The sequence below is a fragment of the Quercus robur genome, chromosome 10, assembly GCF_932294415.1.
Source record: "Quercus robur chromosome 10, dhQueRobu3.1, whole genome shotgun sequence".
Classification (NCBI taxonomy): domain Eukaryota; kingdom Viridiplantae; phylum Streptophyta; class Magnoliopsida; order Fagales; family Fagaceae; genus Quercus; species Quercus robur.
Genome location: NC_065543.1, coordinates 684,840 through 711,116, shown reverse-complemented (window position 1 = coordinate 711,116; position 26,277 = coordinate 684,840). Strand labels below are relative to the sequence as shown.

The window sequence follows — 26,277 nt, the reverse complement described above, 5'->3', positions numbered from 1 at the left end:
GGCTGCAAAAGCAGACAAGAAATATCCATGAGATATGAATTATAATTCCAAAAAGAGAAATTACACCATAGCACACGGAATCCATAACATGGGCAGGGCCTTGTTCAGATAACTAAATATCGACATAAAATTGACCCATGGTTGCCATAGACTGTACAAAGGAACTTCAATAGAATAATTAATATCAGATCATGCATGTCAGATGGTGATGGTTTTTAGTATCAATACATGAAGTCAAACACTAATTGAAGCTCATTAACACGTCTCCATATACATTTAGGATCAAAATTGACACAAATTTTTTTTTTTTTATGAGCATTGGCTGAGATCCGAGTGTGTGATGGTGAGTCTTTAGCTGAATGCACATGGGTGGAAATTGGCATGGGCGATGTTGTATTTCTAACTGAACCCATAGCTGTGTATTTGGACAATTCCTCATGTTGGAGCAAAGTCGCAGCGTCTCTCATACCACATCCATATCACCAGGAGTTCTCTTTGGATTCATTGCCTTGGATATCACTGGAGAAAGCACATCTTGCCTGGGCTCAAGCTTATGCATTAAATACTCCTTCACTGAAACAACCTTACCCATATTTGCTCACCCTTATTATCTTGCTTTCCTCTTTCAGTAGCAACAGAGACAAAATAGGTTTGTGGAAAGCACTCTGAATTTCTGATATCGCAGCAAAAGCTGATGCCAAATTTTTAGTTAATGTCCTTTTAAGATTTGTAGGCATCTATTTTTCTTTTTAATAGTAAGATTGACAGTGCTTTCCAAACATGCTTCCCAAAATTCTTATGCATTGCTCTTGGATTATGTCTAGTGGTTTCCTTGTACCCCTCAGGAGCCAGCTTTGATTCAGATGCTGAAAATCAAATGATAAGGGGCATTAAGAATTAGGAACCATGTTGGAGTGTTTCCATTTTACCTCACAAAAGCAGTAAATGAATAAAGAAAGACAAAGGGGAACAAATGTGTTGAGCAAAATAAGGGTGTAAAAAATATAACCTGGGGCTCCAAAGAATTCAGCATCTTCTTCATCTTCATCATCATCCAACCTAACAACCCAAGAAGGTGTGGTGCTAAAATCCTGATTATGTTTCTTCAAGCTGAGAGCATGTCAAATTCTTGGCCTTCTTCAATTTGGTGGGAACTGATTTCTTGTAATGATAAACTTGTTCCTTCTGGGTCAAGATCCTCTGCAAATGTAGGAGACGAGGAGGTAGGCAACCACTTTGAACCTTATAAAAAGTGTGTTCAAGTCATGGAATTTTCATTCAAGATTAAATGAAGACTTTAACAAATATACCAAGCTGAAAATGCTATATATGGTTTAAAAGTAATGGTCTGAGTATGTACCAGAAACCTCTCTACCACCAGGACCAAGACACAACTTTATGTAGGATGCTTACACGGCCCTGATGGCATGGGCGGAATTACCTTGGAGAAGCTTCGAAGAGGGGCTGGTAGGACTTTTAGTGTTGTCACCACTTCTTTGAATGCAGTCAAGTAGAGCCATTTTCATAGTGTATTTATGCCTTCAAATATATGTTGGTTTTGTTGCTCCTTTTATCTCCTATAACAGAGAGACATGTAAGAGAGATGAATGATGCTCAAGAATTGGTTTATGGGATTCTTGCATGGTTCTGGAATACATGCATTTGTGCACATGAGCATATATATGAACTTTATAGCTGTTTCCTGGCTGCAATTAGCAAGCATATTGAGTCCTCAGATAAACATATGCAACAGATATGATAGCTAGATGGTGGATTTATAGAGAGACTGAGAAAGCATATGGTTCTAGCTTTTCATTTTTAAAAATGAAATCAGACTATGACCAAAGCATATACAAAATGCTATTTCTTATTATTCAATAAGAGCCATTATTATTAGAAAACTGACAAGTCAAAACATTATAGTGAAGACAATGCAATAATAACAAGTAGACCAGAATTCCTAGGTAAAATAAATCCAAAAAATTTGAGGGAACTATTTGAAACAAAAATTTGAAGGTTTACATATGCTATGGAATAGAATATGTTGCAGTACATAGAGATACAAGTTTGACACAAAAAATTGACAGGAAATCGCTTTAATAACCATTATGACACAAACTACAAAATGTTTTATCTAGTAACATAGCCAACAATTGAGAAGGATTTTAGATGAGATATTGTTTATACATTAAGGGCCCACTCGGAACCGTTTAGCTCATAAACATCTTTCTCATAGGATATTGTACATTTCTATGAAATCTTTAAACAAGGGAACTGCGGATATGGAGCATAGCCTTAAGAGTGCAACATGAAAGTTATCAACATTGATGACCTAAGCAATTTACCATAAGCAACCTACTTACATAATTTAAGGTCATGTCAGCCAAGGAAATAATAATAATAAAAGGATTGGAAATACCACCTCTATCATATTCTTGTGACTTGTCCACAGTTAGCTTGTAACAGAAAGAATTGTTGGCATAGAAATGGGGATGCCACAGATGAGTAAAACAAGAAGCTTATCTATCCCAACATGATTACCCGTGATGAATCCCATATATGACAATGATTTCTATTACCAGCCCATTGGCAATCGAGCAAATACAGAAGTTTCCTATTCTAGTTACGACCTGAATGATCAAGGCAAATGGTAACTCATTAAATACCCAAACATTGACAGATTCTCACAAAACAAGTGCAAAACTCTTTCACATTGTTACCTATCATTGCCCCATTACCTCCAAGTAGAAAAGATGAAACTGTTTAGAAATATTACAGCTCTAAACATTTTTCCAGCCTTTGAGATTCTAAGTGAAGATTTCATCCAAAATAATATACTGAAATTATCTGCTGAAAATGTCCAATGATTGTAGTAGTTTCCACAAGATGAACTGCCTTTCCAAATAAGGTATGTACTCTAGTTGCAATAACAACTCCTTCAATTGCACCTTGTTTACATGTTGAAACAGAGTATACTCCATCACCAAGATTTTTGGTTACTGGGAGTGACTCTCCTGTAAGGGCAGACTGGAAAAGGAAAACAATAAAAAAAAAATCCCACAGGAGAATCTCAGGAAAGTTAAGACCTTTTAAAAAAAATAAAAATTGCAAAAATGCCAGGACCTCTGAAGGATCGTCTCTCTTCTTTTTCAATCTTGATTTCCAATCATTTGCAAACTTCATGGCTTCTACAAAATTTTAATGAATTGAGTTTAAACTGAGTATACAAAATAAGTGAGAAAGCAAGACCTTGTGATTGGGAATCTCTAAATTGCTGAGAGTAAGACCGAGTTAATAAAATCCCTCCACTGGCTCTGGCCCATAACCAAATTTGGCATTATTTAAGTCCCAGTAAATCTCAATTTTACTAGAATCCACTTCTAAATTATGAGACATTTTTTTTTTTTAGAGAACAACCATGGTTTTATATCAACATTACAGAGGCATTGATTAGCCAAATGAACAATTCCAACACTAAGGCCTTGACCCATCCATGTAATGGTGATCAAGCTAAAATTAAAATCAAAATATTTTCTTTCTTCGCTAATCCAAAAAAAAAAAAAAAGCTTTCTTTTCTGATATGACTATAATGTTACCATGCAACAATTAGAGCCTTCACTACTAAATAAGCAAATTGTAGACAGTGATATACAGAAAAAGGGTCTTATAAGAACCTCAATTTACTAAGGATGAACTCAAGCACCCATCATCCTTAAGCTTCAAGATCAACTTCTAAAGCCTTCAACTTGAATTTTGTACATTCACCAAAGTTCCAGATCTACATACCAGCAATTTTATACTCATTCAAGCCATTTTATATTTATACTTATTCAAGCATTTGAATTTTGACAGATATATACAACTAGTAGTTTCTAAGGATGACATACTGGACAAATTGCACCTCATCTTTTTTATTTTTATACAGTTCAAATTGCACCTCTTCTTAAATATTGGATTTAAAGAGACTTCTTGTCTTTTTTCTTGGACATGATGCCAATATCTTAAATCTTATATTATGTGACCAATGAGAAATCCAACAACAAAGATTTGAAACTTAAAGAACAAGTTGATTTGTAACAAAGTACATTTCCAAAAATCATTAGAATGAGTTGAGTAAGAGCATCATGATAGGCTAAAATTAAAACAATCATTCAAAATAAATAAATAAAAATTGTTAAATTCAGAATCATGCACCTCAATCTCAGTATTAAAAATAAATAAAGAAAAACTATTAAAATGGTGATTTTACCAAGTTTGATCTTAGTTTCAACAAGTTTGATTACCTCATCACCATAACATCCAACTTAAGTCCTAATTTTCACCAATCTATTCCTCTCACAATCAAGTTTGGCATAGCATTTCAAATTCAATGCTCTATTCAAGAAAAAATTCAAACAAAAATCCAAAAATTCAAAATTCTCCAAGTGCTTTAGGTTCTCAATCAAATACAAAGATTCTCAAACATTGAAAAAAAGAAATAGAACTACAAAACACAAATAGATATAATCACTTACTGAAGCCTCAAAATTCGAGAAATTTTCCATCCGAACAGCCGAAATTGAAGGAAATCGATCTGCCAAACGGGAAATATGGAATTAGGTTTTTCTGACAGAAAGAGAGAGAGGAAAGCATTAGAGAGAGAGAGAGAGAGAGAGAGAGAGAGAAACAAATGCCACTGTGAAAAAAGAAAAAAAGAAAAACCTTTGCATTTGTATGGGTGTGAGTGAGAATTAGAGAAAGAATTATAGAGAGAGAGAGATGAGAAACCTTTGGCTTGTAGCTTCCTGGTGTTACTGATTTTCTACGTTTACAAAACTGTTGATAAAATATTTAATTATTTTTTCTACATTCATCAACCCGTTGATAAAATTTTTCCCAATTTAAGTATTTTTTTAGACTCTTTTTGCGGTGATGAAAGTGAAATTTTAGAGGGAAAGAAAACACTAGGAAAGGGAGCCCCTTTATTTTTAACACTTACCTCAAACAGTTGTGCATAACTGTTGAAATATGTATGCTAATTTCTTCAAATTTACTCCACACCTCCACGGTTGTGCATAACTGTAGAAAATTAAAGCTTCTATCAACAATTTTTAGTAACTGTGGATAAAAATATGTTGAAAAAAATCAAGCTGTTTGTAGTGAGAGAATGTGCCAACTCATAAATTTCAATGACACAATTAGATTGGAAATTTGGAACCGATTCAAGCTTCAGTTCTTCATTTAGCTTTCCATGGAAAGTTAGTGTGCCACCTGCTTTACTGGTAAGTAGTAGCACTCCTGCTCCTGAACTTCTGTTCTTGAAGAGATAAAAAGTTACCCTAGCCCCAAATAATCATAAAGCATCCTTGACATTGGAAAAGTATTCGCTGATAAAAAAGAAATGACTAATGGCAATTACATCAAAAGAATTGTCAAGTGCTGCTAACTATGGCTTATAGAAATCATAGTCATAAATTCAACATTTTTTCTCTTAAGATTCAGATACACCTAACCGTGAAGGCGATATTATCTTTTTAAACATTGTACAAATAACAAGCCCTAATTATTAGAAAATTGACAAGTCAAAAATTTGAAAGCCTACATATGCTTTGCAGTAAAACATGTTGCTCTAAATGGAAATACAAATTTGAAACTAAAATTGAAGGGTTCTCGCTATAAAATAAGTGAATAAGAAATATGGTAAGTGGGAAAAAAAAAAAAAAACTACTTTATTCCAAATTGAAATGTTGGAGAAAAGGACATTTGAGAAAAATACCAATTTTAGATTATTTTTAGCATAGAATAGGAATCAAAAGTTAATCTGGATATTTGGAACAGGGAAAATTTTGGACCATTTTGTGTTGAAGTACATGACTGCTAACTGAAGAATAACCAAAATATGTAAATAGTATAAGAACAACAAATTTAGTAAAGAGTATGTGAACTTAAATGTTAGAACCAAAAGAAAAGGATTCATAATAGGTTTTCTTGGAAGAGAGAAATTAAAAGAAATAAAGACGAGAATGAGAGAACTCACAAATTTCTATGAAACAATTTCATTGGAATCAATTTTAAATTCCCTCCATTGTGATTCTTGGACTATGAACAATCTTCTACCAATGACCACTCTTGTTGATTCCATATCCCTTGCAAAGCGACCAGTAAGAAACAAAACATCCGGCTTCAACAACCATTCTAGGATACTTCCATCTAGCTTTCCACAGAAGGGGAGCTCCTCCATCATTGCAGATAAGTAGTAGCAGTTCTTGTTCTAGAATTTCAGTTCTTGAGACGATGAAAAGTTACCACAGCTCCTCTGCAAATGCCAACATCATCAAAATTTAATGCCTCCAACTAAGGAGAAATAGGTGTCAAACTGGCCGAACAGCTCAGGTTACAAAAAGAATATTAGGCTCCAACATCATCAAATTTAATGTCTCCAACTAAGGACATATACATGTCAAAGCTGGCGGAACAGCTTAGGTAACAAAAGGAAAATTAGGCTCTGAAGTGGGTGCTATGTGAAGTATCCTTGACATTGGGAAAAATATCCTCTGATAAATGAGAAATTTTTTGGTGGCTTTTACATTGGAAGAATTGTTAAGTGCTACATGTGGCTTACAACACTGATACAATGACATCAACACGTGAAAACTACATATATATCAAAATATCAAGATGAATAGATGCTAAGTAACAAGTTATAAAATGTTGTAGGAAAAGTGAGAGTGAAGAGGGGGTAATTGGCATGAATGATATACTTATCAGATTTAATTAGTACTCTATTTACACAATAGATATGCTGTCCCTAGTGTCCACATGTTAGTTTTGTTAGTTTTTTAACATCCCATGCTCCTAGCAATTAGTTTAATATATATACATGTCAGCAATTAAAAGAGAGAAAGCAAAGGACATTTGTTCAGGTTAAGCCAGAACAATACCAGATGCACAGAATGACTTTCAAGTCAAAGAGTGTCAAACCATAACTCAGTGATCTGACTACTCAATCTAACTCTATATATTGATTTGGTGACATATGAACACTTGGAGTTGACCTACACACCTTTACATAGACAAACAATTTTGTTTACGTAGATATGCACAATGGGTGGAATTCTTACAATAGATAACCTTGTTAAGAAGAACTTGCCTAAAGTTAATTGGTGTTGCCTATGTCAGTGTGATGAGGAAACCGTGGATCATTTATTGCTCCATTGCAAGTTTGTCCATACCTTGTCAAGTGAAGTCTTCTCCTTGTTTGGGATTCAGTGGGTGATGCCGAAGACAGTAGTCTCTCTCCTTTCTGCATGGTGGAATTGGTTGGGGATTCAATCTTCAAATGTTTAAAATATGGTTCCAGCGTGTCTTATGTGGTTAACCTGAAAGGAACACAATGCTCGAACATTTGAGGACATTGAAAGAACTGTGGACCTGTTGAAGTCTTTGCTAACTAAGACTTTGTTTGAGTGGTCTTGTATTTGGAGTTTTACGCATTGTACTGCTTTGTCTAATTTTCTTAATTCTGTTAGCTTTTCCCATTGATTTGTTTGTATCTGGTTTTTTGCAGTGAGTTCACTATTGTAAACTCATTGTACTTTTTATATATATATATATATATATGTGCACAATGGGTATAGAACCCAGTCACTGTACAAATATATATAAACTGAATTGGATCTCGCAAAGCACCAATTAAGAAGTCAGTTATATACATGCATTTGAAATGGTAAAGAGAAAGCAGACCTCAAGTACCGCAGCATCAGTTATCATCAACTTGATCATTTCCCCAGATGGAATCTTCTTGCAAGCTTCACGAGTTAGCCAAAAAAATTTAAATGTGTTAGAAACCTTCAAAAGCTAAAACTGATATATAAATATATTAGAACCATCAACACCTTCAGTGCTGTCTAAAACTTTATAAGAAATTTAAGCTTTGCTTCCACTAGTAGAACTGGGGATCACATAACTTCATGGACCAGTAAAACTGAGCTTCCAACCCAAACATGAAAACTTAAATCTGCAAGACCTTCTCCCACCCAATGTCTAATCTCATTCTTAGGCAACCCAACTCCACTTTCCCACAATAAATTCACTCAAATAAACATAGGAATTATGGCCAAGCCCAAATTAACAAAATCTATTTTCCATCTTTTACAAAGCCCTAGAAACAAGAACTGGTCCATGTATTATATTAGAATTCCAGCTCATGAAATTGAAAAGAACGAGTATGTTTTCATCAATGGACATAATCAATTTGACACCAAGAAGTGAAGGTTACAAGAAATGCTGAGAAAAAGTATGAGCATGTATGTTATCTTAAATGGACAAAAAGCAGGCTCTGATAATTGCCAGGACGACATGCATTTTTGAAGTGCAAAGTTGAAGATTTTTTGCAACATTCTAGTAATCAGAGTGGTTGGTGAGATAAATTTCTATTAATTAATTCAAGAAACATTAATCTAAATTATATATATATTTTAAATTTAACCTAAAGTATTAAGATGTGACATTTAAGAGTAGGAAATGGAATATACTTGTAGTCCAAGTATAAGTACACTTACTAATCATCTCTATCATCTTCAGAGTCGTCAAAGTTGTCAGATTCTTCATACTCAGAGTCGTCATAGTCATCAAAGTCTCCAGAGTCCTCAAAATCCTTCCCTTTGATGTATTTTCCATTGATTTTGATGTTTGGAATATGAGCAATCTTGAACCACTTAGCGCTGCTCCCTTCTGCACATCTTTTCTCTAAATTGCAGCAATCATCAATATGCAGATGTTTTAAATTGGTGAGGTGTAGAATGGGAAGATACATCAGCTTTTTGCAGTAGTAAGGACACAGCTTTTGAAGAGAAGAAAGATAGCTCAACCAATCAGGCAAAGCTTCCATTCCGTTAAAGTTCTGTATCCGCAGCTCTTCAAGGGCAGTGAAGAGATGAATTTCGTTTGGGAGAGAGTTAAGTGTAGGACTCCCATGCAATCTTAGCTTTTTGAGAAATGCGTGCGAGTATCGAATGAAAGGATAATGCAGAATCGGGAAAGCATCCAACTCTTCAATAAACCCACCGATTACCGAAGTCTTTAAGCGGCCCTCTCGCTGCGAAAGCTTCAGTCTTAGATCAGGAAAGTTGCTAAGTTTTATATTAATAAGAGAATGAAATACTTCTCTTAAATCTGGAATTGATTTCAGATTTGGACAGTCAATCTTCAAATATTGAAGAGATGTACAGAATTGTAGCCCACTGGGTAGTTCATCAATATCACACCCTATTATCTCCAAGTGTTGAATAACTGACGGGACACCTGGCTAATACCTCAGTTCCCTACAGTACAATAAGAACAATTTCTCAAGGCAAGGAAACACCACCAACACCTCACCTGCGCTTGTCAACTCCTTTGCATCCTTCCACTCTTCTAATCTAGGCATCCAGTCCAATTTGAGTATTCTCAATGCCGGAAATAATGTAGTATTTCTGTAACTTCCATCACTGTAAAATTATAACTCACTTCCTATGCTTCTTACCTTCAGCTAAACACAATAGATATGCTGTACCCAGTGCCTGCATATCAAGGCAACATATTTAACTGATTGAATAATCTTTTAATTCTTTCAACAATGAGAATCCATGTGTTGTTAGTTTTGTTAGCTTTTTAACATCCTAGGGTCCTAGCAATTAGTTTGTCATATCCATGTCAGCAACTAAAAGCGTCAAAGCAAAGGACATTTCACACTGCTCAAGCTAAGCAATAACAATACTAGACACACAGAATGACTTTCATATCAAAAATTGTAAAACTACAATTCATCAATCCAACTGTACTCAATCTTTACATTGTTTTGGTGACATATGAACACATATCTGGAGTTCACATGCATAACTTTACATGGACTAAAAGTTATGTTTATGCAGATATGCACGTTGGCAACAGAACACACTGACTATATAAACACAGTTTGAAGTAAATTATATATACAAATCCCAAATGGTAAAGAAAAAACAGATCATATGTACCTTGGCATCAGTTGAATCGAGTTGATTATTTTCCCAGACGCAAACAGATCATATGTACCTTCATATATTTGATAGTTTGCAAAACTCAGCACTCTATCAGCAGTCAGCAACAATAACCTTGATTTCGTTGGATTCATAAACAAACTTCTCTTACTCATCACAGCTATAAGTAGTCCCTGTGCAACTCTGATTATCAGCCCAACCCCAGCTTCCTCCTTGTCCTTGAAGATTGCTCTCTCAATATTAAGTATATACATTCCTCCTCTGTTCATCAGCTAGCAATTATAATCAATTGTTCTGCCAGCTGGAAACAATAGGCATACTGTCTCAATTGCATTTGCCTACACATGACATCAATACAATTATATCATGAATTAAAGAGTCTTGGGAAAACAGAATAGAGGAATGAAGAAATAGGAGTCAACTAGAAGTATGATTGCCTATTTCAAAAGTATGCTCAAAACAATCATGGAAGATCCAAATAGAGTCCTCGATATCTAAAGCTCCTTTTATCTCTTGTGGGGACTAACTACGACTGACAAAAGGTTTCATCTGTGATGAATGGCACCAAAGGTTTCATCACAGGACTTAAGTGGTCATTAATTGTCTATAGTTTCAAAAAATAAATATTAAACCAAGTAGAACCTGAATCTATGTGATCTGTTTTTGGTTAGCATCCTCAATAACCAATAACATCCAACTCATTCACAAGAATCACAACTTACCCATTTGTTAAAATAAAATAAATATAAAATAATTAAGAAACTAGAAAAGTTATGCATAACCAGGCACTTCAGTGAGATATTAACATTTATTGCATCTTGCCTTTTCTAAAGTGCTATGGAAGTTGCCAGAATGTTTCAACAACGTGGTCAGTTTATAGATACTGGTCCATCACCATATATGCAAGTGAGTGGGATCTATCCTCCAAACAACTGCATGATCTAGATCAATCAGAATGGTCACCTGTTGGGTATGAAATTAATGTAAAGCTTACAGGAAGAAAACACCAAAATAGATGGAAAACCTTAATTGAATCTAATTTTATGAGAGTTAATGGACTTAAGAAAAGGCTTCATGGTCTTTTACTCAAGGTTTCAAAGTGTTGCAAATATTGTATTCACTCTCTCATTCTCTCTTCTCTCAATTTTTTATTTTATTTTTTATAATTTGTTGTTATCTTTAATTATTTGCTTATAGATTCTAAATAATTAACAGAGAAACCTCACAGGTGATACCCGGGTGTAAATCAACCAGTAAAAGGCCATGAAAATCATAGAAAAGGCAGCAGGCAACTTCAACCACTGCAGCTGGTGCTAATGGTGTGTCATCTTCACCCACCACACAAAACAGTAGAGATTATTTTAAACTTTTGACCATTAAGATCTGAAAATTGTTAAACTTTTTTGGCATGAATGATATACTTATCAGATTGAATTAGTACTCTAATTATTCAAACATAAGAGATGATTTGAGAAAACTTACCAAATCTTATAAGCTTCCATTAGCTTGCTGCTAGATTAAAACTCCATAAGTAAATTAATTTTTCCTCTGACTGAACACAATAGATATGCTGTCCCTAGTGTCCACATGTTGTTAGTTTTTTAACAACCCATGCTCCTAGCAATTAGTTTTTTTAACAATTTTGTTTATGCAGATAGGCAAAATGGGTACAGAACCCAGCCACTGTACAAATAAAGTTGGTTATTTTCCAAACCTGAAGTACCTTGGCACTAGTTGTCATCGAGTTGGTTATTTTCCAAGACGGAATCTTCCTGCAAGCTTCATGATTTAGCCAAAAAAATTAAAATGTGTTAGAAACCTTCAAAAGCTAAACCGATATATAAATATATTAGAACCATCAACACCTTCAGTGCTGTCTAGAACTTCATAAGAATCTCATTCTTATGCAACCCAACTCCACTTTCTCACAATAAATTCACCCAAATAAACATAGGAAATATGACCCTGCAGCCTGAATTAACAAAATCTATTTCCAACTTTTACAAAGACCTAAAAACAAGAACTGCTACATGTATTATTAGAATTCCAGATGAAATTGAAAAGGAGTATGCTTTCATCAATGGACATAATCAATTTGGCACCAATAAGTGAAGGTTACAAGAAATGCTGAGAAACAGAATATGTATGTTATCATGAATGGATTAATCTAACAAATTTTATGAGCATTGGCTGAGATCATATTTTTTGCAACATTCCAGTAATCAGAGTGGTTGGTGAGTTAAATTTCTATTAATTAATTCAAGAAGCATTAATCTAAAAAATATATATATTTTTTTATAATTAATCTAAAATATTAAGATGTGAAATTTAAGAATAGCCCTTCTAAAAATAAAAATTACATAAATAAATCGGGGGCCAGTAGGAAATGGAATATACTTGTAGTAAGAGTCATCTTCAGAGCCGTCAACTTCATCTTCAAAAACGCTGAGAAAAAGAATGAGTATGTATGTTATCATGAATGGACAATAAGCAGGCTTTGATAGTTGCCAGGAGAACATGCATTGTGAAGTGCAAAGTTTCAGATTTTTTGCAAAATTCCAGTAATCAGAGTGGTTGGTGAGATAAATTTCTATTAATTAATTCAATATGCATTAATCTAAAATATTTATTTATTTTTATAATTAACTTAAAATGTTAAGATGTGAAATTTAGAATAGCCCGTTTAAAAAAAAATTACATAAATAAATTGGGGGCCATAGGAAATGGAATATACTTCTAGTCCAGATATAAGTTCACATTACTTCATGGACCAGTAAAACTGACCTTCCAACCCAAACATGGAAACTTACATCTGCAAGACCTTCTCCCACCCAATGTCTAATCTCATTCTTATGCAACCCAACTCCACTTTCCCACAATAAATTCACTCAGATAAACATAGGAATTATGACCCAGCCCAGATTAACAAAATCTATTTTCCATATACAAAGCCCTAGAAACAAGAACTGGTCCATGTATTATATTAGAATTCCAGCTCATGAAATTGAAAAGAATGAGTATGTTTTCATCAATGGACATAATCAATTTGACACCAAGAAGTGAAGGTTACAAGAAATGCTGAGAAAAAGTACGAGTATGTATGTTATCTTAAATGGACAAAAAGCAGGATCTGATAATTGCCAGGACTACATGCACTTTTGAAGTGCAAAGTTGAAGATTTTTTGCAACATTCCAGTAATCAGAGTGGTTGGTGAGATAAATTTCTATTAATTAATTCAAGAAACATTAATCTAAAATATATATTTTTTATAATTAACCTAAAATATTAAGATGTGACATTTAAGAGTAGGAAATGGAATATACTTGTAGTCCAGGAATAAGTACACTTACTAATTGTCTCTATCTTCTTCAGAGTCATCAGATTCTTCATACTCAGAGTCGTCATATTCAACTTCTTCATACTCAGAGTCGTCATAGTCGTCAAAGTCTTCAGAGTCCTCAAAATCCTTCCCTTTGATGTATTTTTCATTGATTTTGATGTTTCGAATATGGGGCATCTTTTCTCTAAATTGGGACATCGAGCAATGTGCAGATGTTTTAAATCGGTGAGGTGTAGAATGGGAAGATACATCAGCTTTTTGCAGTAGTAAAGAGACAGCTTTTGAAGACAAGAAAGATTGCCCAACCAATTAGGCAAAGCTTCCATTCCGTTAAAGTTCTGTATCTTCAGCTCTTCAAGGGCAGAGAAGGGTTGAATTTCATTCGGGAGAGAGTTGAGTGCAGGACTACCATGCAATAATAGCTTTTTGAGGGACGCGTACGAGTATTGAAAGGAAGGATAACGCAGAATCGAGAAAGCATTCAAGTTTTTGAGTATAAGAGAATAGAAGAGGATATAGGGTAGTATGAATAGACTTACTCAGCATTGAACTGAATTAGGTTTTGTAAATGACCAATTATGAAGTAAATTATGTACACATAATGCAAATGGTAAGAGAGAAAACCTGAAGTGCCTGGGCATCAGTTGTCATCAAGTTAATTATTTTTCCAAATGCAAACTTCTTGCTATCTTTCTGAGTTGGTCTTCAAAATCTTTGCAACGTGGCGGGTACCTTCAAAAGGTGAAAACCATATATAGATATATTAGAACCATCAACACCTTGTGCTGCCTGAAATTTTAATTTAAATTTACTTGCACTAGTAGGACTGGGGATCACATAATTTCATGGTCCCCTGTAAAACTGACCCCCCACCCAAACAAGAAATGAAAATTCAGCAAGCCCTTCACCAACCCAATTTCTCATTCTTATGCAACTAAGCTCCATTTTCCACAATAAATCCACCCTCATAAACAGAGCAATTATGACCCAGTGCAAATCAATAAAATCTACTGTCAAGTTTTAGATAGCTGTAAGTAAAAGAATTGATCCATGAACTCTTACAGTATCAAAATGCTGATCGAAATAATGAGTATGTGGACAGCTCTAACAGTGATTGATTCAATATTCCAAATTTCCCAATGTCCAGAAAAATTCAGTATTGAAAAATTTGTAGAAAGAAAATAGGCTAGCAAACAGAAATTCGATAGTAGCAAGACAATAGGTAACAATAAAAAATTTGTTAAATAGACTATGCTTCTAATTATTTTGGTAATTTGTAGCAACAAAAATTTGAATAGCGGCAAGCAAATTTGAATAGTAGCCATCAAAAAATTTCTAATTAAACACTTGTTTTAAAAGCTTTTCTCAAATGATTGCAAATAATTTCATTAATTGAAAAAAAAAAAAAAAAAAAAAAACAGAATTGGATTTGTTAAGTGTAAGCAGAAGGGTTAGTGAGATTAATTTGAACTATTTATTTGAAGAACCATTAACCGAAATTGTAGTATTTATATATATTTTCTTAATCGGGTCCAATTAAGTATTTATACCGGTATACTCTCACCCATTACGAATATAAGAGAATAAAAGAAGAGGAAATAGTAGGATAGTATGAGTAGACTTACTCAGCATTGATTTCAACCCATGGAACGTGGCTAATCTTGATCCGCTCATTGTCTTCATATTTGAGGCACCAATAAATGATCAGCGTTTTCAATTGGGTGAGTCGTCGCATGGCTTCCTTGGTGGGCAGATGCACCAAGTTCGAGCAATGCACAATATACAGCCGTTGAAGAGAGGAAAGATTGCCCAACCACTCTGGCAAAGCTACCATCTCCTTAAATCCCTCTATCCACAGAGTTTTAAGGGCAATGAAGTATTGAATTTGGTCCAGGAGAGAGGGTGACTTATACAATTTGAGCTTTTGGAGGGAGGGGTGAATGGAGGAAGTAGAAGAAGAAGGCAGACGACGACAATCCCCATTCTCCAAATATTGTAACCCACTGGGTGGCTCTTCAATTATGGACCGGACACCTGGCAATGACCTCAGCTTAGGACAATCAAGTACTACCAACTTCTGAAGGGAAACGCAGGTGTGCAGTGAGTCTGGCAAATCTCTCAGTTGAGTACAGTAAGATAAGGTCAACTCCTGAAGGCAAGGAAACACAAACAACACCTCATCTGCGGTTGTCAACTCCTTTGCATCCTTCCACTCTTCTAGGGTTTCCATATGAACCAATTTGAGTATTCTCAATGCCGGAAATAATGTAGTACTATTTCTGTAACTCCCATCACTGTAAAAATAAAACTCACTTCCTATACATCTTACCTTCCCCATTCCTATTATTTCAAGAACCCTAAGACAGGGTAATTGCCCCAGAGTGGGAACTTCTTCACATTCCCAACAATTTCTCAAATTGATCTCAATCAAATTGTGATATAGCGAAGACAAACCAACAACCCATGATGGGAATTTCTTTCCAAGATACCATTCGATTGTTAAGCTTTTCAAATTTGGGTGAGGCTGGAGGCCTTCCAACACCTTTTCATCTGTTTCATCATACGTGTGCCATTGTCTAGGATCCCAGTATAATCCCAAGTTGAATATTTCCTTTTCTTTTAATTTTGCACTTTTGGCTTCTTCCTCATCTTTCACGTACTCTAGATTATATATTACTATTTCTCCTTTGAGATTCTTTAAAGCTCCCAATTCTGTAATCCGATAACCATCCTCTGAACCCACACCAAAAAATCGCAATGTTTGAAGGCAAGTCAACATACTCATATTTTTAGGTGTTTTTATATAATAACAACCCCTATTAATATGAATATGTCTTAAGTTAATCAAATTGCTTAGGTCTTCCGGAAGCTCTTCTACATCGCCTTCAATTCTTAAAGTTTGCAAATTGTAGAGTTTGGTGATGGATTTTGGTAATAATATAGTAAAGGAGTTTGAGATGTGAAGAAGCCTCAAATGTATTAATTGCTCAATTGAATCTGGCAACTCCATTCTACCATCCCTAGATAATTTTAAAACACGTAAGCATTTAAAATTTGATGACATGATGTCAAAGTTGAAATTTTCTGAAATTAACGTGCGCAATTTTGTATAATCAACTTCACTAAATGAACTTCTTAGTGTTGCTTTGCCATCAAGTCGGGCAAATAAAGGTTGTATACTACTACCATTATCCACTGAATCTCGCTCCCAGATTAGAGTTTCAAATATTGAAATTGAGAGTGCAAAGTCATGCACCAAATCATGCATTTTGCAGCTAATAATATTACCATAGGCATCCTTTCTAGCATTTTGGAAAAATGAAGTGGCCAACAAAATATTGAAATACATGTTACCAATATCTTCCATCACCATATTAGCTTCTTTAGCAGGCTCAAGAAACCCTTCAGCCATCCAATACTGAATTACCTCATCCTTTTTCATGTCATAATATTTAGGGAATATTGCACAATATGCAAAACATCGTTTTAAAGATGGTGTTGGAAGATGATCAAAGCATAACTTAAGCACAGGAAAGATGTCACTATTATCTTCATCCAACAAATCCCAAATTTTATTATTTTGAATCTCTAGCCATTTGTCTTTATCACATTTAAAGCCCATTGTTCCCCCTAAAACTCTTGCAGCCCATGGAACCCCTCCACATCTTTTAGCAATTTCCCTGCCAATAACCTCCAAATCTAAAGTTAATGGAATTCTTCCATTTGTGAATGTTCTTTTCTTGAATATGGACCAACAATCATCTTTTGATAATTTTTCCAATTGATGTTTGGGATGTGTCTCCATAATTTTAGCCACATTGTTACTACGGGTTGTAACAACAATATTATTTCCTGTACTTGAATTAAATTTTGACAAGTAACCCTTTAAAGTATCCCATTTCTCAAGATCTTCATCCTGCACATCATCAAGTATAAGAAGATATTTTATTGCCCTCAACTTTTCTGCACATATTTGAAGTATTTTATCATAATTTAAATCACTCAAGTCTTCTTCAAGAGATATAAGAATCTCTCTTAAAATCCCCTCAACATCAAAATGTATACCAACATTTACCCATGCTAGTACATCAAAATGTTTCTTTATTAGTTCATTGTTATACACAAGTTTTGCTAAAGTTGTCTTTCCAAGACCTGCCATACCCACTATAGGGAGAACAGAGATAACTTGTTGATTGCTTGAACTAATAACTACGTTTACCATTTTCGTGACATCGTATTCTCTTCCTACAACTTCTGAATCATCGAGGAGGGGGTCTATATTCATGTCCAAGCTAATATTGGGGATTGAATTCAACAATTCCATTCTAAGACCAAAGCCAGCTACATCATGCACAATTTTATCCAATAACTGTTTGATGGTCTTAACTTTATCAGGATTGCAAAATGAAAAGCTACGCACCTGATCCACCATTAGATTTTGAGTCTGTACCTCTTGCCAAAAATAGCTAAACTCGTCTAGCACATTATCAGCATCATAAGCTACATCTCTAAGGTCCATTAGCCAGTTCCTCACAGACTTATCACTTGATTGCCTCTTTTGAGCATCATCTAACAAGAATTTAATCTTGAATAATGTTTCAAGAAGATTTTTCAACTCTGCCTTGAAACTCGACTCAAAACCGATATACTCACTGGCATGTAGTGAAAATGCATTGGCTATTAGTCTGTCCACAACATCGTTGAGGACAACTTCAGCCATATATTCTTCCTTACCCTGGAAAGAGAAAATAATATGAAAAGGTTTGCAAAGGTTAATTAAAGAGCATTGGTTTTATTAGAAATAAATAACTATGTATAGAGTTGGGACTAGATAATCACCTTATTTTTTAATTTTGAAGCCGAGGTTGATGCACTTTTGAGCTTTTTGTTGGTCTCTTGAGTTGCTTGAGCTTCTCTTTTTTTTTGAGTTGCTTTAGCTTTGTTTTGAACATCCAGAGTCACAGCATTACATGCCTTAATGTCATTACCTGGAACTCCGGCCAAGTGTGCTTTAATCCTTGATGCACCTCCAGGAAAATCTTGTTCACAAAAATTACATTTGAAACGACCATTTACTTTCACAGCATATGCCCAAAATTGGTCTCTCTCTCTACCCATATTTCTTTTTCCTTGCAATAAATAAATAAATAATACACTATCAAAATCAGATATGATTTAGTTCAGATAAAATTAATAATAAAATATAATAATCATATTTGCAAACTGTCTGTATCAGTATCAGTTCTCAACAATTGTTATTATCTATCCCTTCATGTTGTAACGACTACTGAGCATGTATAATAGATAAACGAAGGTGGCTCTTTCGGTTGTATCACAGGCTACGAAATTGGACCTAATATATTAATCCTAGAAGAGCAAATAATCTTCTATTCAGCTACCTCTCCGAATTGGTCTATCTTCCTGTTAATCAGGGACGGACCCAGGTTTGAACTTAAGGGGGGCCCAAGTAAAAGGGTCAATTTCATACTAGGGTCATTTAAGTTTAGTTAAGAAGAAAAAAAAAATGATATATTTAGATATCAATCAATCCTAACGTACCTTTTAGAGTTATCACTTTATATATATTTTAGTGTGGGTTGCACGTGCAAGGCACGTGCTGGGCCTTTAGTGAGAAAATTAATATAGATTTTTTTTTTTTTGAAGAAGTATGAAGTCATGTACTTAAATTTAAAATAGCTATTTGAATATGTATGTACTATGACAATTTCTTAGAATTTATTTACTAAATGTAATATCTACTCACCAAAAAATGCTACAAAGAATGATAATGAATGTCATCATCTTTCTACAATATTAAATTTTCGCAGTGAATGATAATATGTGCTACAATTTTTTTTTTGAAGATCTTCATTAAATTAAATACTTGCAATCATCTATAATGAAGATTTTGTTATTCATATTTCATTCTTTATTATCTTATTTTATGAATTTAACTACGATGTTTAGCTTACTTATTTTTAACGAATACCCTTTTAAGCAGGAAAATAAATTAAAAAAAGAACAAAATAACAAAAGTCATATGTCCTATTAGATAAAATTATAAGTCTAGAAGATTCAAACTCAATAAATTATTGTTCTCTAGGTAACAAATAGAACATCATATATCATCATTTTAACTTTCCAAGCATGACTATCAGTTTACCACATAAAATTCAAAATATACAAAGAAATTTTTGGGACATTAAAATTTTGTAGGAGTATATTAGACATTGCACAATGGAATATTTTAGGAATTATAAGATTTTGTTAGGGTTTAACTAAGAGAGAAACAATAGGGCATATGCTTATTTACAAAATATAAATGATGAAATTATTCAACTTTAGTTTAGGGGAGAATGCAACTACCCCGAACATAAAGGAGGAAAGTGTTACTTCATCAATTTGTGTGTGTGTTATGTGAGTCAATTTGTGTGTGTGTTATGTGAGTGTAAAACAATATGTGTGTGTGTGTGTGTTTTTTTTTTTTTATCTTTTATTTAAAAAAAAATTGAAATAATGTGTTAAAAAAAAAAAAATCAACCTAAAAAAATTATGCAGTAAACAATGAATTTTAGTTCAACAAATTGAATAAACCAAAAAAGAAGTCTAGAAACACAACAAAAAGTCGCGATATTTTTACAATACCTTTATTTCTAGTTATGGTGGGTCCTAGTTTGATATTTTATTATTTTATTTTAGAGTAATGTTATGTCTACAATATTTTCATAATAAATCTTAGGTGATAAATTGCTATTGGTTTTAATTGGCCTAACCACTTTTAACCGTGCATTTAAAAATAAAATAAAAAGCCAACTGAAGAAAATTGTGCCTAAAACAATGAATTTTGGCTTACTAAATTGGACTAAAAAAAAAAAAAAAAACCTAGGAACACAACAAAATGTCGCACAAAAAAGAAGTATAGGTATATAACAAAACGTCACAACATTTTCGTAATATTTTTTATTCTAGCTGTGGTAGGTCCCAGTTTGATGTTTATTATTTAATTTTTACGTTCACAGCATTTTCACAACAAATCTTAGGTAAAAAATTATTACTGGTTTTAAAATTATGCATTAAAAAAAAATGCAAACAAAAAGACAATAAAAGAAAATTGTGCGTGAAATGTACAGTGAATTTTGGCTCACCCAATTTGACTATATATACTAAAAAAGAAGTTTAAGAATACAACAAAATATTAAAACATTTTCACAATACTTTTATTTTTAGGATCCGAATAGATATATTTTTATTTTATTTGAGAGAAATGCTACATCCAAAATATTTTTAGAACAAATTATAAATGTCAAATTGTTATAGGTTTTAAATTGAACCCACTATTGATATCACTTTTTTATCCTTCAAAAATACCTTGCCACATAAAATTTGCTACAAAATTATTGTAAAATTGTTATGGACATAGCATTTCTTTTTATTTTATTTTATTTTGATTTATAAGAAACTGAGATCTCGCGATTGTGAAAATATTATGACAACAAGAAGATGTTATAACATTTTCCTAATACATTTATTTTTAGTTGTGATTGGTCTCACTCTCTTATTTTATTTTGACCTTTAAAAAATCGACACCTCAATAATTATAAAAATATTGTAAAAATTTGTTGCGTCAGTGTAATTGTGTATGCACATGTAATATTTAAAAGCACAAGCAAAACCAGCGTATTGTGAAAAAAAAAAAAAAAAAAAAAGGCCAGTGAACAGTGCAAATTGTCAATAATTGTGAAAATATTGTAAGAATTTGTTAAGTCAGTGTAACTGTACATACACATAAATATTTAAAAGAAAAGACAAAAACAAAACCGGCGTACTGTTGTTTGTGGAAAAAAAAGAAAAAAAAAAAGCCTAATGAACAATGTTGTGAAAGTGTTGCGAAAAATGTTGTGAATGTAGCACTTCTTTTTTTATAATACCTTTAGTTTTAGTTGTGGATGATTCTATTTTATTTTAACCTATAAAGAATTAACATATCAACCATTGTAAAAATATTGTGACAATTTATTGTGTTAACTTACTGCTTTATATATAAAAATAAAAATAAAATAAAAGAGTGGACAGGACGATATTCCCCCCCCCCCCCCCCCAAAAAAAGTAGAGGTAAAAGAAAAAGAAAAGAAAGTAGTGAAAAAGAAAAAGAAAAAGGAAAAGAAAGCAGCAACAGTGCAGAGGTTGGGGAAACCAAAGCACTGTAAATACAGTGTTAATTCAACAAACCAAATTAGCAACTGTTCAAAACTTGAAAAAAAGAAAAAGAAAAGATAAAGGTAACTCAATAAATCAAAATACTGTTTAAAATACTGTTTATTGAGCCTATTGACTCTTTTTATATATATATATATATATATATTTAATTTGTTTATAAATTAGAACCCACTTTTTTTTTAATTAAGAGCTTTTAAAAAATGTAAATTCATATAATCTATTTTTAAGCCATAAATTCATATATCTAACTTAATAATATATTGCACAAGACATTTTGATTTCTATCATAACTCATTAATATGAAAAACAAAATAGATAAAAGTAGGAAAAAGAAAGATGCGAAGAAGTGAATCCCATGTGTAGAGTAGATGGCCTCTTAGACAAAATAAAATAGTAAAAACCACATGAGTGTCTGACATTTTTGACCAAAAGCTTAAAAGTAGATATAGAGGGCGTTTGGGCTCTGCGTCTCACGTCTGCGTTTTCTCAAAGCGTGTTTTCTTCTCTTTTTTTTTTTGGCCCACATTTGTTGACTATGGGAGACAAATTTTACTGTAATGAACAGTATATGCACTGTTTACGCACTGTGCATACACTGTTCATGTATTAAAAAATATTAAAAATGGGTCCCACGGTACTATTTACACATTTAAAAATTATTTTACTACAGTGTTTTTAGTTTTTAGTTTTTAGTTTTTAGTTTTCAGTTTCAGCAACAATAAGTTCAATCCAAACGGACCCATAGGGAAAGTAAAAATCCTCTTGAGAAATCAAAGAGACAGTGGGCTGGTGGAGAAATTGAAGTAGAAGAAAGAAAATAATAGAGGAGGATTTCAGCAAAGAAGAAGAAAAACATAGAGGAGGATTTTTGTTGTTCAAACAGCAGACAACATCAACCATAACAATAGGATAGTCCAGGCAAGAAGAACTGAAGAAGCATAAGGATTCAGGTAAAAAACGACGGTTGTTGGAGGAAAAATAAGAGTTGAAAGAGTGAAATTGAGAGAGAGAAATTCAAATGGGTAAAATTCGGAATTTGTGATATCTGTTTTGTTATTTTAGATTTGTAGTATGATTATATTATGTATGTTTTTTTGTTTAGACCGAAATTTTGTTCTATTTGAAGGTTTTTCTTGTTACGGGTTGTTGACTATTGTGATCTCTTTGGGCTGATTTGATGAAATTTTGATGAAGGGGCCTAGATTTTGGAAGGGGGGGGGGGGGTGGTCGGCGAAGTTGTATGTGAGTATCTAACTTGATGCATATATTCCTACTAAAATTTTTTTTTCTAAAGATGGAAGAGCTTATTGTCTTTCGTTGTGTTAATTAAACTATTATTTCAGACAAGAAATAAAAGGAAAAGCAAAAGGCAAAAAAAAAAAAAAAAAAAAAAAAGGCATGTTAGAGTGCACTTACTGTAGCAGTAGTAGCCAGCAAATAGGTAGATGCAATCAATAATGGAGGTCAGGAAGAGGAAGAGGGAGGGAGAGAGAAAGAGAAATAGATAAAGAAAGGTAATAATAGACTGTGAAGAGCAAGAGAAGGAAAAAATTGTAATAGCGTGTGAACAATAAGAGGAAGAGACGAGACAATAGAGAAGAGAAGTGGAACCGTCATTACGCGGAAAGAAGATGGGCTGTGACTTTCAAGATGGGGTCCAGCCTTGAACAAGCAGGACCGGCAAGGAAATGTTTGTTCTTCTAGTGATTATCCAAAAAAAAAAAAAGTTTAATAACACATGATCTACAACAACACCCCTGCCTGATTTAAATAAAACATTGCACACTGAAAACCAAAACTTCAAAAGAACCCAGATAACGAAAACTTCAAACGAACCAAAACTTAGGCAAAACCACACTTCAAACGAACCCAGATAACCAAAAAAAAAAAAAAAAAGGAACAAAAATTTTACCTAAGTGAGAGACAGCAGCCGAGACACGAGAAGCCGAGAGATGAGAGACATAGAGCAACTGAGAGAGAGCGTGAGAGAAAGAAAGAAAGAGAGCATTCACAGCAGTGGAGCTAAATTTTTAGCAATTTAGCTCTACCAAAAGTTACTTTATCTATTTTACCTACACACATGCTACAGCAGTGGATCTATTTTAGCTTTCAACATAATAAAATAATATATCCATCACAATAAGATAATATTTCTACTACAATAAAATAATAATATTTTTATTACAATAAAATAATATATCACCACCACCACCACCACACAGCACAAACATCCTCCACCACCACCACACAGCACAATCATCCTCCACCACCACCACCACCAGCCGTCCACAACAAAGAAAAAAAAGAAAAGAAAAAAACCCAAATCCTCAATCCAGACCAAACAAAATCACCAACCGGAGACAAACCCAGCACAAATCGGAGAAGCCCACGCGTCGATGCTGCCCACACTACACTCCTCGCGACTTCGTCCTCTCAATCCAGCGCCCCAGATCCATCATCATCCTCGTCAAGGCTGGCTCCCCGGTCGATCAAACCATCGCCGCCCTCTCCTCTTTCATGGAGCCAGGCGACTCCATCATCGACGGCGGCAATGAATGGTACCTAAACACCGAGCGTCATATCGAATAGGCCTCATCGTGAAGATGAGAGAGATGAGAGCTTGACAGACAGCGTGGGACGGCGACGGCGTGGGCTGGGCTAGGACGGCGACGGGACGGCGATGGCGTGGAGAGCTTGATGAGTGAGAGAGATGAGAGCTTGAGAGAACTGAGATGAGTTGGGCTCAATGGTCGAATATTGGTCTGTTTCATTCTCTTGAGAGAACTGAGATGATGACACGGAGATAGAATAAAAGAATGAAGAGAAATAGAGTGAGTTTTATTATTTTAATAGGAGTTGGATTAAAATTTTTTTTTTTTTTTTTTTAGATGTGTGCTACAGTGCACATCTATAGATAGATGTGCACTGTAGCAAATCAGCTAAAAATTTTAGCTTGCCTCCACTGCTGCAAGCATTTTTTGGTATATTGGTGGAGCTAAAATAGCATTATAGCTTTTTAGCTCCACTGCTGCAAATACTCTTAGGCTTAGAATTAGGATTTGCACAATTACCATATTACCCTTCAAAACTTGTCAAAATTACAAAAAATAAAGCCAGATGTGTTTCGGCCCAGTATCTCTTTACCTGTCGAAACAGCCGGATTTCGCCGGTACAGCCAGTACAAAATAGGAGATGTACCTGTACTGGTGCACTGGCCGGTACGGTATGTACCGGGTACCAGCCGATATGGTACGAGATTGGCTTCACTGCTTTTGCGTGGTTTGGGATGTTTGAGAATTTGCCTCAAATTTCCTATTGTGACTAAGAAAGCTAATTGAGTTTCCTTGTTGAAGAAGAAGAAATTAATTTAATTACTTATTGTTTTTGTTTTTGTGTGTGTGGAAGAAAATGTTATTTTTTGAAGTAAAAGGAAAGTTTATTCTTTATTAAAGAAGTAATGTATTCATTATCCACAAAGGAATAGGAAATTGAGTATTAAAGATGGTGTTGCAAAAAATTTAATGGCTTTGGCCTAATAAGACTAAGAGTCCTCTATAGAGAGAGGAAAAAATCATAAAAAAGAAAATGAGAGAGTAGCCAAGAGTGTATAGCCTAAAGAAAAAGAAAGAGAACTCGCAGCAAGTGTAGTGGTGAAGAAATAGAAAATGTGAGCATAGTGAGAAGAAAACTAATATGTATGAGAGCAAAGAAAACAAAAAGATTTTCTTTAGTAGAGCCCTCCCTCAGTCTTGGACTCTTTGTTAGTTGAGGAGACTAAAGATGGAAGTAGGGATGACAATTTTGCCCTGCCCTGCTTAACCTGCCCATCCCTGCTTCACCCCGCGGGGGTTTGCCCCGCCTTGTAAAGGTGGTGGGGCAGGGATGGGGCAAGATTTTAGCCCTGCACCACGGGGCGGGGCGGGGATGGATATAGACTTTTCAGACCCGCGCCACCCTGTCCCTCCCCATCCCCCCCCCCCCCCCCCCCGTATTGCTAAGGGTTATAACTATAAATTTTTCATACCCTAAAACCCTACTATTTAAACAAACATTTCAATTTTAGCTTATTTTATTCTACCCAGTATGATTATCTACCTTTATTTTGTTATGTATTGTACTATGAGATATATATATATATATATATATATATATTTTTGTGATTGTCTTGTTAAATGCTTGGATATATTATTTAATTTTTTCTAAAAATTTATTTGATTTGATGGGATAAATTTAGTTGTAATTTCAAGTATAATTTTATTAATGAAAATAGGTTTCATTAACAAAATTGTACTAGTTGTAGGGAAAATTAACAAAAAGTTACGGGGTAGAGCGGGGCTTTGCGGGGATGGGGTGAGAAAGTTTTCCCCATCATGTGGAATGGGGCAGGGATGAGGCAAGACAAAATCATACAAGGCGGGGACGAAGACCCCATCCTTCAGCCCTATGCACCCCATTGCCATCCCAAGATGGAAGAGCTTATTGTCTTTCATTGTGTTAATTAAACTATTACTTCCGATAAGAAATAAAAGGAAAAGGAAAAGGCAAAAAAAAAAATAATAATAAGAAGAAAAAGGCATGTTAGAGTGCACTTACTGTAGCAATAGTAGCCAACAAATAGGTAGATGCAGTTAATAATGGAGGTCAGGAAGAGGAAGAGGAAGAGGAAGAGGGAGGGAGAGAGAAAGAAAGATAGATAAAGAAGGTAATAATAGATTGTGAAGAGC

At 34.2% G+C, this 26,277-nt stretch overlaps 2 protein-coding genes and 1 long non-coding RNA gene across 29 annotated transcripts in view; 2 read left to right on the top strand and 1 right to left on the bottom strand.

Moving 5' to 3' along the window:
• LOC126701562 (uncharacterized) overlaps positions 1–26,277 on the top strand; it is a 61,950-nt gene that overhangs the window by 5,729 nt on the left and 29,944 nt on the right. The window lies entirely within an intron of this gene.
• Positions 14–26,277, bottom strand: LOC126701560 (putative disease resistance protein RGA3). 26 transcript variants are annotated; one of them, XM_050399753.1, is made up of 18 exons: positions 22,970–23,253; positions 18,176–18,465; positions 14,962–18,071; positions 13,347–14,068; positions 12,393–12,440; positions 11,719–11,774; positions 11,478–11,571; positions 9,993–10,333; positions 8,541–9,539; positions 7,723–7,787; positions 7,212–7,358; positions 6,017–6,295; positions 3,124–3,188; positions 2,721–3,027; positions 2,423–2,630; positions 1,442–1,577; positions 1,010–1,242; positions 14–866 (listed from the first exon to the last, which is right to left on the bottom strand). In XM_050399753.1, the coding sequence occupies exons 2-4, from the start codon at positions 18,452–18,454 to the stop codon at positions 13,996–13,998; spliced, it is 3,462 nt and encodes a 1,153-aa protein (XP_050255710.1). In that variant the 5' UTR covers positions 18,455–18,465; positions 22,970–23,253; the 3' UTR covers positions 14–866; positions 1,010–1,242; positions 1,442–1,577; positions 2,423–2,630; positions 2,721–3,027; positions 3,124–3,188; positions 6,017–6,295; positions 7,212–7,358; positions 7,723–7,787; positions 8,541–9,539; positions 9,993–10,333; positions 11,478–11,571; positions 11,719–11,774; positions 12,393–12,440; positions 13,347–13,995. The 26 variants fall into 26 exon arrangements, 25 of the variants coding, with proteins under 25 accessions (XP_050255710.1, XP_050255711.1, XP_050255712.1 ...); XM_050399754.1 differs by lacking the exons at positions 14–866; positions 1,010–1,242; positions 1,442–1,577 and adding exons at positions 3,675–3,778; positions 4,515–4,573; positions 4,979–5,366 and having other exon boundaries at positions 2,422–2,630; XM_050399755.1 differs by lacking the exons at positions 14–866; positions 1,010–1,242; positions 1,442–1,577 and adding exons at positions 3,675–3,778; positions 4,515–4,573; positions 4,979–5,366 and having other exon boundaries at positions 2,422–2,630; positions 2,739–3,027.
• Positions 22,789–26,255, top strand: LOC126701563 (uncharacterized). Its single transcript, XR_007647399.1, has 2 exons — positions 22,789–23,016; positions 26,194–26,255. It is a non-coding gene; the product is annotated as an uncharacterized LOC126701563 (long non-coding RNA).